Source organism: Rhipicephalus sanguineus, chromosome 5 (genome assembly GCF_013339695.2).
Source record: "Rhipicephalus sanguineus isolate Rsan-2018 chromosome 5, BIME_Rsan_1.4, whole genome shotgun sequence".
Taxonomy (NCBI): domain Eukaryota; kingdom Metazoa; phylum Arthropoda; class Arachnida; order Ixodida; family Ixodidae; genus Rhipicephalus; species Rhipicephalus sanguineus.
The window spans coordinates 5,791,231-5,803,336 of NC_051180.1; the positions used below are offsets into that span (position 1 = coordinate 5,791,231).

The following is a 12,106-nucleotide window of genomic DNA, read 5'->3' on the forward strand; positions in this document are numbered from 1 at the left end:
ATAACATGATTCGCATGATAAGACATGTCATTTATGTTCGTCATGTAGTCACATCGCGCATTACCAATTTTAGTGTATATCAAACGAGCGAAAATGGCCGCGAGTGCACCATGAGTATGGCATGTAAATCATGCTATACATCACATGCATATCATGGCTTTCATGTTGCCACCTGTCACTAATGCTCATCACACAGTCACATCGCGCAATACCACTTTTGGTGTATGTCAAGCTAGCGAAAACGTCGCGCCTTACAGAACTTGGTACATGTCAAGCCAGCGAAAACGGCCGCGAGCATGGCATGTAAAATCATGCCGTACATGACATGCATGTCATGATTTGCATGTTACCACCTTATTTACTTTCGTCATACAGTCGCGTCGCGTAATACCAATCTTGGTGTGTATCAAGCCGGCAAAATGGCCGTAAGCGCACCATGAATGTGGCATGTAACTCATGCCATACATGACACGCATATCATGGTTTTCATGTGAACACTTGTCATTTATGTTAGTCACACAGTCACGTCACGCTATACGAATTTTGGTGTATATCAAGCTAGCGAAAACGGCCGCGAGTGCACGATGAGCGTGGCATGTAAACCATGTCATGAGTTTCATATTACCACCTCCTATTTATGTTCGCCATACTGTCGCGTCGCGCAATACTAATATTGGTGTATAGCAAGCTAGCCAAACAACCGCGAGTGCGCCATGAGCTCGGCATGTAAATCATGTCGTACATGACATGCGTGTCATGGTTTTCATGTCACCTGTCATTTACGTTCGTCCTACAGTCGCGTCGCGCAATATTACTTTTGATGTATATAAAGCCAGCTGAATGGCCGCGAGTGTGCCATGAGCGTAGCATGTATATCATGTCGTACATGTCTTGCATGTCATGATTTTCATGTTACCACATCTCATTTACGTTCGTCATACAGTCGCGTCGCGCAATACCAATTTTGGTGTATATCAAGTGAGCGAAACGGCAGTGAACGGACAATGAGCGTGGCATGTAAATCATGCCGTAAATTGTATGCATATCATGATTTTCAATTTACCACCTGTCATTATATTTGCCAGTCACGTCGCGCAATACCAATTTTCGCGTATATCAAGCGAGCGAAACGGCCGCGAGTGCACCATGAGCGTAGCATGTAAATCATGTCGTACATGACCTGCATGTCATGATTTTTCTGTTATCACCTCTGATTTACGTTGATCACAGTCTGGTCGCGCAATACCAATTTTCGTGTATATCAAGCGAGCGAAATGGCCGCGAGGGCATCATAAGCGTGGCTTGTAAATCATGCCGTACATGACTTGCATGTCACGATTTTCACTTTATCACCTTTGATTTACGTTCATCATACTGTCTCGTCGGCAATACCAATTTTGGTGTATATAAAGCCAGCGATACGGCCGCGAGTGCACTATGAGCGTGGCATGTAAATCACGTCGTACATAACATGCATGTCATGATTTTCATGTTACCATGTGTCAGTTATGTTCGTCATACAGAAATGTCTCATCATACTAGTTTTGGTATTTATCCATTCATTTAAACGGCCACGAGTGCCCCGAGACCTTGTAATGTAAATCATGCTGTACATGACATGCGTGTCATGATCTGCATTCTAGGACCTGTCACTTATGTTCGTCATACACTCTTGTCACGCACTACCAATTTTGGTATATATCATATTAACGAAGCGGCCGCGAGAGCCCCAAGACCGCGGCATGTAAATCATGCTGTTCATTACATGCATGTCGTGATTTTCATGTTATGACCTGTCATTTACGTTCGCAATACGGTCATGTTTTGCCATACCAATTTTGGTATTCATCCCATTAAGGAAACGACCAGGAAAGCACAAAGCCGTAGGCGACTAGATGGATGGATGGATGGATGGATGGATGGATGGATGGATGGATGGATGGATGGTGGATGGATGGATGGATGGACGGACGGACGGACGGACGGACGGACGGACGGACGGACGGATGGATGGATGGGTGGTGGGTGGGTGGGTGGATGGATGGATGGATGGATGGATGGATGGATGGATGGATGGATGGATGGATGGATGGATGGATGGATGGATGGATGGATGGATGGATGGATGGATTGATACGCTCAAAGTCGCAGATGTTCGCTAAGAAATGCTTCGCGTTTAAAAGTTGGAGGACGCTTGAACTTCGCCTTCAAGAGTAGAACACGATAGCAGACTCGAGGTGAGGGCCAGTTGGTGATGGAGCATACTTGGTGAAAATTAAGCGCGACGGACGGGACAAAAGAAGAAACACACAGGACGAAGCGCTCGTCAGGAGCGCTTCGTTCGGAAATGAACGTGTGTATGCGTAACATTAGCCGTTTTAAACTATCTCAGAATGCCTATACTGTAAGTACACTTGCGAAGGGCCTACTGCCCTAATTAATAATTTTGTGACAACGTCTACTGTAGTACACTTGCGCAATCAGTTTGTGAATTAGGAAGAACCCACTACGCGCGCGTAAGGGACAGTAGCGCAGCAAGAAATTTTTTCGCGGGGGGAGGGGGTGGTTCAAACATACTTAGTGAATGTTCGTGCGTGCGTTTGTATGTGCGCGTGTGTGTATACAGATGCAAAATTGAAAAATTATTTCGGGGGAGGGTTCTATGCCAGTGGTAAGGGAACACACGCGCGTACGCAGCTGCACACTTTGACGATGATGTTGCTGCTATAGTGATTAATTATGCCTGAGCGCTTTTTAATGAGTGACCTTTAAACCATCCACTCGTTGCGTTATTCACATGACGTGACGCCTGGGGCGATTCTGCGCTTCTACCACGCAATATTGAACTGCATGATGCCTGTAGAGGTTTTTTTCTTCTTTCTCTTTTTCGAAGAGTTTCAAGCCCTGGCGCGGCTCTGTGGTGCCTGACGATGAAGGCCTGGGTTCGATACCTGCTTGATGCCATAATTTTAGCACGAAAGCTCTACTCCTCTCGGTACAAACACAAAAAAAAACGTCTTCCTGTGTAACTTTGACTTTCAAGCTCAGCCGACCAGCGCTTTCCTGCTTTCTGGCTCGTGCGCGACGGCGCGGAGTGTGCGGGCTGGTGCTTGGATGAGTCGGGTTTTCCGACAATCTTGCGTGTTTTAGGTCGACTTGCGGATTTTGTTCTTTTTTATTACGATGTCAGCCTGCGAAAGATCAACGGGAAACCACTGTGCCGTCTTCGGTTGTCCTAACAACTTTAGAAAAAAGGAAACTGCTGTCTGAATAAGTATGCGACGTGCATAACCAAACGCCGAGTGTTCGCGGACTCTTCAAGGTATGTACATCGTTTGTATTACGTTACAGGTTCTACATCGGCAAGTGCCGCAATATATCCGGAATTCCCAGTGTTCCACGCAGTCAAATGTCAATCGTATTTGGTCAGATTTTCCAATAAACATAAGCGGTCAAGTACGGCCCTGTCCGGTTAAGTGCAAAACATATTAGTACCACTCGAGTAGCCACATGAATTGTTTTCGCTTTGTTGTATTATCATATTTTAATATGATGTGCTTGGTCTAACAATACGCTTCGTAGCTCGGCTCAACACGGTGATCGCTGCAGTTGATGTTTACCGGTATTAGCACGGACGAGAAATCCCTTACTTTGCAGTGGGGTAACCGGCATTATACATTTAATTTGCGCTCCGTACCAGCCTTGTAAAAACCGAATATTCACTGAACACTACATGAAAAGGATGTGGCGAGATCTTTGTCGTGAGGTTACAACTTCCGTAAGACAGCGGGGTGTATCGTATACGATTAGCCACATGAAAGCCGAATAGTAAAAAAAAAAAATGAGTTCTGTCACTTCGTGTGTAGAACAACTACCTCAGGAAGACAAATTTTTACGTGGTGAAGAACCGTGTCCGACAAGTCGCGCAATGATATACAACATAGTTAATTCTCTTCTAAGCGCGATACAAAAACCACGTTGTTACGCTTGTCTAGTGTTTCTTGAACTGCCAATTTTGCTGCTTAGCTTTGCGAACGACAGCAAGAATTTTGCAGGAGCAGTACATGTGGTAGATGAAGTTACAAAAAAAAAAAACGCGAATCACCTCCTGCCGATCAGAAAGGTCGAGCCTGGGCGCGCTTCGTGCCTCACCGGCAGAAGAAACTCTGTAACCATCTTCATCTTATCGCCGCCTATATCCAATCAAATATCACGACTCTTAAAACAAAAAAGAAAATGAAGCACGCCTGCATGTCAGCGTCAGCATCGTTTTTACATGTACCGGCACATCCCTGTAAACAGCTCGAACTTCGTTCACACTGGTGGGCAATAAACGAGCGAGTAATAAGCGGTCACCTAAAAGTTGAGAAACAATAGGCAACTGTTCGCGAGCAACAATCATATGCACTCCGCGCCACGAAATCGAGACTGCGTGCTCACGCACAACCGCATGTACGAGCGGTAGTCATGGAAAAACAAACTAAAAGATTACAGTCCACGGAAAAGTTTCATTGTATCTGCTAAGAGTGGCGGCACTTGCTTGCCCTGCGAGAACAGGTCGAAATATTTACATGGTTTTCCAACGGACAGTGCGGAAAATATATGATATCGACCACTTGCGACACGTTCGCATCGCCATATTAACATCATTGAGCCTGAGCGGATCAAACCGTTTCAGGACGTCTCACAGATTCATTTCCTGCGTAGACCGCATCACTTGATACGAAATTCAGTGCGCCAGAACGAAAAAAACCGGCTGCAACTGCAGCCGCACGTATATCTTCCATACAAACGCGGAACTTCGCACATGCCAGTGGGTTGCCAGACCAGAGACGTCGCCGCCCGCTAGGCAATATGGCGGCGCCCAAGAAAAAAATCACAGCATATCCACGGGGTGAATGATGATGAGTGGGGCGAAGCTACGGAGGGAATCATCTGTAAACCGTGAAACTCTTCCGTGAAATGCGCCCAGTACATAATATAAAGAGTGTGAAACATCGTGTATATATTAAACATCAAACTTTTATTGTACTGTTGGTTTACGTGGTCCCTTCATTATCACTTGTGATCGGTGAAATGCAAGGAAGAAGTCCGCTCCCGAGCGAAAGAGCGCCAAGAGCGACCGCATTCCCCGCTCACCCTGTGCGAATTAAAGGCAAGGCTAGAGGGAAGACAGGACGCGCGTTCCACGACGCGAGGTCGGTAGCATGCCCAACGAAAGCCAACGGAACGCGATCGTGCAAGTGCTCCGGCTTCGCATCGCCTCATGGTTCCATTTAGCGTCCCAAAACCAAACATATTGCTCAAGGTGTGCTTTGCGTTTTTCGTAGAAATAATTTCTTTATCGTGTACATTAAGACGAAAAGTTTAAAGCTCACTAGAGTGTATCGCCCGCAAAGTATGTCTTTTAGTGTGATTTAACTCTCGTACGGCAGGGTCCTCGCGCCGTTGCCGGTCCACCTCGCCCGTTGACGATCGGGCGAGGTGGCTACATGCAACTACTACTACTACACTTTAAGAAAAACATCTGGTGTTCTTTCGTTCTGCTTTTACAAAACATCTGGCGTCTTTCCTTGGTTTATTTCATCAATCAACGGCGTTTTGAACAAAATTTTTATTGTTTAATCACGCACAGGAGAAATCTCACCAGGCACTACCTTGGAGGTAAACAATGGCTGCTAATGGCAATGAGAGACAGAAGAAGTCGGCTTTTAGCTAACGCTTACACTTCTACTTCTACTAACGTTTCCTACTGGAACATGCCAATGGCTGCTAATGGGGAATGAGAGACAGAAGAATTCGGCTTTTAGTTAACGCGCACGCTGCGAATTTTTTATTGTTCAACAACGCACAGGAGAAATCTCCTACCGGCACCACCTTGGAGGTCAAAGCGTAAGACTTGTTACTCACTACTACGACCACGACGACTACGAGGGACGAACGGGTGCCGCCTTAAGGAGCTTCGCCCCTAAAAAATTGCAGTGGCTTAGCTCGGCTATGCCAGGATATACGTAGCGTCAGCAAAGGTTCAGCTGATTATTCTTAGGTTTCCAGGTTGTCTAGGATTATTAGCCTTCTTCTATTCATTCTTCGTACGCTGAACCGCTAATTGCCAGGCAACTACTTCGGGATGCGATGAGATAAGCTTCTCGGCTCTTCTGCGCCGTTGAGCAGCATTTGCGCTCTCCTTCTCCATGGCGTTACCCACTTGCAAACGCCAGTCAGAGGCGCTATCAAGCGGCTCTAGCGCAGTGTCAGACGGCGACTGCACAGCGAAGGCGAATAGCTGCGCGCGCGCCGGCGCCAGTATGTCTGCCATGGCTACGACGTCACTCCTCTCGAATGCGCAGACCAGCAGCGGCGAGTCGCGCGCGGCGGTGGCGGAGTCTGCGCGCGCGCCGGCGCCAGTGTGTCTGCCGCGGCTACGACGCCTCTCCTCCCGAACGCGCAGACCAGCAGCGGCGAGCCACGCGCGGCGGTGGCGGAGAGCGCGGAGAGCGGTGAGCCAGCTGTGTGACATTACTGATCCTCGCGCATGCGCAGCACGGCTCATGAGGATCCGCGCGAAATCGGCTCCGGCTAGGCAAGTGTAGTTAACGCTACAAAAGGTCTATACAGCAAAACACTAGCGCTGCGCGTTCGCGAAAACTCACAGCGGCTCAATGTGAGTCTTTCGTGCCGCCACCGCGAGAGGCTCTGGCTGCATCCGACTTCACCACGCATTCGCGCGTAGAGCGCCGACGTCGCCGAGCAGCGCCATTGTGCTGTCTTGTATTAGTGCAACACGTTGGCTCCTTTGCCGTGGCGTGTAGTCGAAGCGTGTATAGACATCTCGTCGTCCTTGCCTAAACCGAGACGTTCAATCACGTTATATCTAGAACAGATACTTGGGCGAGTTTGTAATGACTCATGATCGTACTTGCAAGCGCGAAACACACAAGAACTAGAAAAGACGAGCGCTCACTTCAAACTAAAGTTTATTTTCACAAAACGGCCAGTTGTTTATCGTTTGCTAGTTTGTTGTTGTGACATGCGTTTCACTGTTGAGGTTGCCTTTTGGTGTACAATAAAAACCTGGCCGTTTTGTGAAAATAAACTTTAGTTTGACGTGGGCGCTTGTCTTGTCTAGTTCTTATTGTGTGTTTCACGCTTGGAAGTACCATCATGGAACTGTATATCTCTAGAAACCAATGGTTTCGTCCTTTCCCAATGCAAGCAAAACTGAGCTCGGTTTAATACGTGCCGCGTGAGGCGAAATGGAGGAGCTTTCGTCTGAGCACAAGTCATGAGCACAAGTTGTTCGTTTGACACATTACTTTCTTCTGCGTTTTGTGAAGGGCTTGTTGTGTGCGTGAACGCGTCTTTTGTGCGCTGCTTCATCACTATCATGGCTCACAATCAGTATATATTCAGTGAGTCCATGACTTCTTTCAGATATGTTTCTTTGTAAGGCATATCAAACGTTATGAAGAGCATGACCATAGCGTAGCAACAGAACAAGCAACGAGACAAGGTTGCGACTGTTTTTGTGGCACTTGTTACAGCTCTCAAGAGGGTCGTACGGCGATGGCTGTATCTTGTTACCCTGGGACTCCAAGCATTGATGTGCCAAGGTACGCCTTTTCTCAACTTTTCCATAGCCATATTCTTTACGTCGTCTGTTTCAGCTGCTACATTCTGCAGCAGACAACATATCTAGTGTTGATGAGCTAGCAGGGACAGTTGGTGCATATTCATGTTTGAAAAAAGCGCAAAAAAAAATAAAAAACCACAACACGTCCAGTCTTCTTCGTGCCTGTGTATTGTGTTTTTTTTTTTCACGCTTTTATCAAGCATGAGTTGATGAGTTAGTTTAGAAGAGTACAAGTCCGAGCCGGTTGGTGATGCATACTTGGAAAGTAATGTCTCGGAAGAGAACAGCGCCTTGCGATAGGCAGCGAGGCATCGGAAGTGTTAAAAGGAATACTGAGGGATGCTTGGGGTTGATTTAATGCAACTTGTATGACAGTCAGCGTCTTCACTGCTTCAAGCACACATTTTGCCGTCGTCAAGAAGTACGAGACAAGCAACATTGAATAACGCTGCTTTTATTTACAAAAGCGTAGTCAGTAAGACGACGCCTTCGTGAGCGGCAATGACATCACAACAGCCCGCAGCCACTGATGCCTACTAGCGGCATGAACGCTGCTGCCGTTCGCAGTCAAACGCGAGCTCGTCATTGTGTGCTATAGTTTTGGCAACACGAGAGCGAACGATGTTTGCCTGTTTTTGAAATGAAATAGCAAATTTCCTGCAGGGTGTCTAGTGCAACAATATGTGGTTCACTTATGCACAGGAGCTTTGTCTACTGGCCGCGGCAGCGTTTTATGACTTTGTTCAAAAGTTTTGCGGGGCCCCTTTAGGTCTTTTCTGTGCGACGTGTAGTGGGCTTTCTTTTTCGATCAGAAGTCTTATGCACGGATGAGCACAGTGTCTTCTGCTCGGATATTGGCTACATAACCCACGCCGTTCCTCCGCGTAGGGCTTTTCCGGAGTCTCCCGTAATGTTTGTCAGCATATTGCCATCTAGCTTCCTTAAAATTGCGCACATCAATCAGCCATTCTTAGTTAATTAAGCGTGGACAATAAAGGAGGCTTTGTAGGAGGTGGTCCATTGCAAAGCGTCTGCCAAGACATTGCAATGATGTGCTCGAGTCCAGTGAGTAGCGACCGAACAAAGTGGAGGACAACGAGCGCAAACATGACGGCAAGGGAAGAAAGGCGTGTGCGCGAGGACCGTGTGAAGTTGGGTTGGTCGGCGATGCATAACTATTCGAGCAGCAAAAAAATCTGACGCAGGACTCTTGTCCTGCGTGAACCTTCCGCGCTCGCCGAATAAAAGGGGGCGAAGGCGGATGATTCTCTTCTTCTATTGCGTAGCACAGAAGGGAAACGCAGAATAGGAGGGACGAAGGCACGCGTCCGTCTTCGTTTTTTCTTCATTTGTCTGCTAGTTCGGCCCATTTTTTGCATTCAGATGGACAAACACCAACTCGCCCAAGTGGCTGTTTTGCTGTAAAGCGCCGGTTCATACATCCAAAAGCCGCGCAAGCAGAAGCCGAGAAGAAAGCTGGATTGCGACAACTCTGGCCTGTAAGAGCAGCTACGTGTTTTCGCAGGCAACTTGAACCGGAGCAACTGCAACGATCTGTGGGTGCAGCACAAGGTGCGCACATCGGGCACCTACCAGATCGACGTGGATGGCGAGGGCCCCCTGAGGCCCATTTGGGTCGACTGCGAAATGGGAGACGGTCGCGAGCAGTTCCAGGTCCTCACCATCGTGCACCACAACCTGGAAGAGACTCTGCAGGTGCGGGGCAAGGAGCCGCCCGGCTCGTACTCGCGAAACGTCACCTACGGAGACGCCACCGAGCAACACCTGGCGACGCTCATCGACAGCATGTTCTCCTGTCAGCAGCTCGTGCGCTGGGACTGCAAGGGCGCCATGTTCGGATTCTGGTATCCTCCCGGGCTGGACAGCTGGTACGCTAGCGCAAGGTGGGAGAACGCAGCCGTGACGCCATGCGTTTCCGCAGGTGGGTTGGCCGGAACTGGAAGGACCAGTTCTACTGGGGCGGCGCCGAGACGGACAGCCGCAGCTGCGGCTGCCACCCGTACTGTCTGCGCACGCGGCGCAACTCGACCTGTAACTGCGACGCCAACATCAAGCAGGTGTGGCTGGAGGACGCGGGCCTCCTGCTGGACGCCCGGCGACTGCCCGTGCTGCAGCTGCGCTTCGGCGACACCGGCGAGGCCAACGAGGCCGGCAAGCACACGCTCGGGCCTCTCGTGTGCCGAGCCACGGGTCACGTGGGTGAGCGCTCTTTTTGACTACCATGATAAAGCCGGTTGTGGAGATGCTTGTATGTTCCCGTGGCAACCAATATGTCACAGTCGGCGCAATGTTTCGTGCACATAAAGAGAGCTGTCTGCTTCGCGTCCTGTCTCTCAGACCAATGGGTCCAGTGAAAAGCAATGTCATGTAGTGCGACTGCGTAGTAGCGAACTTTAATAAGTGCGACGTTTAGCGCAACGCTCTTCAAGGGCGTCCCGTGTTTAAACGGGACGCCCATGTAAAGTAGATATGTCTCATGAGTCAAGAGACTTGGAGCGATTCCGCGAGACCTGAGACGAGTAGCAGCTTTGTGTTCCTTCCTTTGTATTTTATTAGCAGTCAATACGTGAAGCAATACAGCTATTTGGCCCGGCCTCTTCCCATCATGCTTATGAAGAAGGGGATGAAACAGATATACACAGAGGACAGGTTCTTTAAGTGGTTAGAAAGCGCCCATCCTGTGTGTATCTCTGCTTCGTCCCCGTATTTTTCGCGCTTCATATAAGCACGATGGCAAGCAGCCGGGCCAAATCTGGTCTCAACTTTACGTTCCGCGCAGGCCAACGCTGTCCCATCCGCGTCATGTATTCTCACGAGGATGGCCGTTTTAAGCGAGCCTATTGTCTATTGGCAGACGTGTTCCGCGGCAGCTTCGTTGCGCCGGTGACGATCACGAGCGCGGGCTACCCGTCGTCCTACCCTCCGCCCTTCCACCGCTACCTGTGGACCGTGTCGGTAGAGGCCGGCGACGCGATGGAGCTGGTGTTCCTCGAGTACGACGTGCTGCACTGGGGCGCGTACACGGCCGTACCCGGATGCCGCAGCGCGGTGAGCGTGTCCGCGTGGCGCCTCTCGGACGGTGCCCGGTTCTCCATCGAGCGGCAGGACACGGCGCCGCCGTACTTTGTGACCGACGGCTCGCGCACCGTGCTCAACCTCACGCTCACCACCTGCAACCAGATCATGAAGAAGCAGCTCACCAAGCGCGGTTTCATGGCCGAATTCAGGAGAGCCGGTGAGCGCCTTGGCCGAACGTCTCTCGCGACTCCCTTTGAAATGGCAGTAATGCGACGAAAGGGGCTAGTTGGTTCATGTTGGCTTGGTGATGCGCTTACGGTAGGGACACGTTACAAAGTGCACAGGACACAGTATTTTGCGCTCGTCCTGTTAACACTGTGTCCTGTGTACTTTGTAACGTGTCCCTATCGTAAGCGCATCACCAAGCCAATTTGAAATGGCGACGAATAAGTGCAATGCGAAACGATTCGACGTGTGTGGAGGTCAGCTGGAATTCTTCAGCAGCCTAGGTAACTAAGTTCCGTAATGAACACTGTGACATTCCTTGGACGAAATACTTGATGCCTTCGTACTATCCCAGAATCTCGAAACCTCAAGACCTAAAGAGAAAGAGGGGAGGGGGGGGGGGGGGGCATGCTCAAAGAGTTACATTGTAGCAATTCAAGATGCTGTAGGTAATGGAAATTATCATCATAAAAGGAATAACTAATACTACAAACAAGTCATCAAAATAATGTGCTGCGGTATAGTGCACATGTGTATGAAATAACGTGACAGTGTTTTCGACCTCCGCGGTATGATCATTCCACGGTACACGCATTACAGGAGATTACCCCAAGGCATCCCGCGCTGTGAGTCGACTGCGTCTTGAGATACTACATTTAAGAGAACTTGTTTAGCTAATGATCACCATTTGACCACTGATAAAGCTTTCTAACGCACTTTTAAATGCGAAGCATTTTTCAGCGAACCAAATGCATTTTGAGCATTTCTATCTACGTATCTATCTATCTATTAAATGCGAAGCATTTCTAAGCGAACCTAACGCACTTTCAGCGTATCTATCTATCTATCTATCTATCTATCTATCTATCTATCTATCTATCTATCTATCTATCTATCTATCTATCTATCTATCTATCTATCTATCTATCTATCTATCTATCTATCTATCTATCCGCCGACGTCTGGGTGCTCTCGTGATCGCTTCCTTAGCTTGGTGTTGACCAAAATTGGCATGGGAGGGTAAGAGGATTTGACGAAGATGACTGTCTGGTCGTGACATGAATAACGTGAACATCCTGTCGCGTACGTCGGCAAACCCTTTCCTGCAGACACGTGTGGCACATACCCGTTTAACACGGGCCGCGGTGTACGATTATGCGCCACAGGCGATAGATAGTTTATATCAGGAACGGCGAAACAAACATTGGT

The 12,106-nt window shown here is 48.8% G+C and overlaps 1 protein-coding gene across 1 annotated transcript in view; it reads left to right on the forward strand.

Moving 5' to 3' along the window:
* Positions 1 to 12,106, forward strand: part of LOC119393144 (uncharacterized) — a 445,271-nt gene that overhangs the window by 73,251 nt on the left and 359,914 nt on the right. Inside the window, exons 5-8 of the mRNA XM_049415849.1 lie at positions 7,545 to 7,613; positions 9,159 to 9,522; positions 9,576 to 9,853; positions 10,509 to 10,889. Of these exons, the coding sequence (XP_049271806.1) occupies positions 7,545 to 7,613; positions 9,159 to 9,522; positions 9,576 to 9,853; positions 10,509 to 10,889 (1,092 nt within the window). The remainder of the gene's footprint in view (positions 1 to 7,544; positions 7,614 to 9,158; positions 9,523 to 9,575; positions 9,854 to 10,508; positions 10,890 to 12,106) is intronic.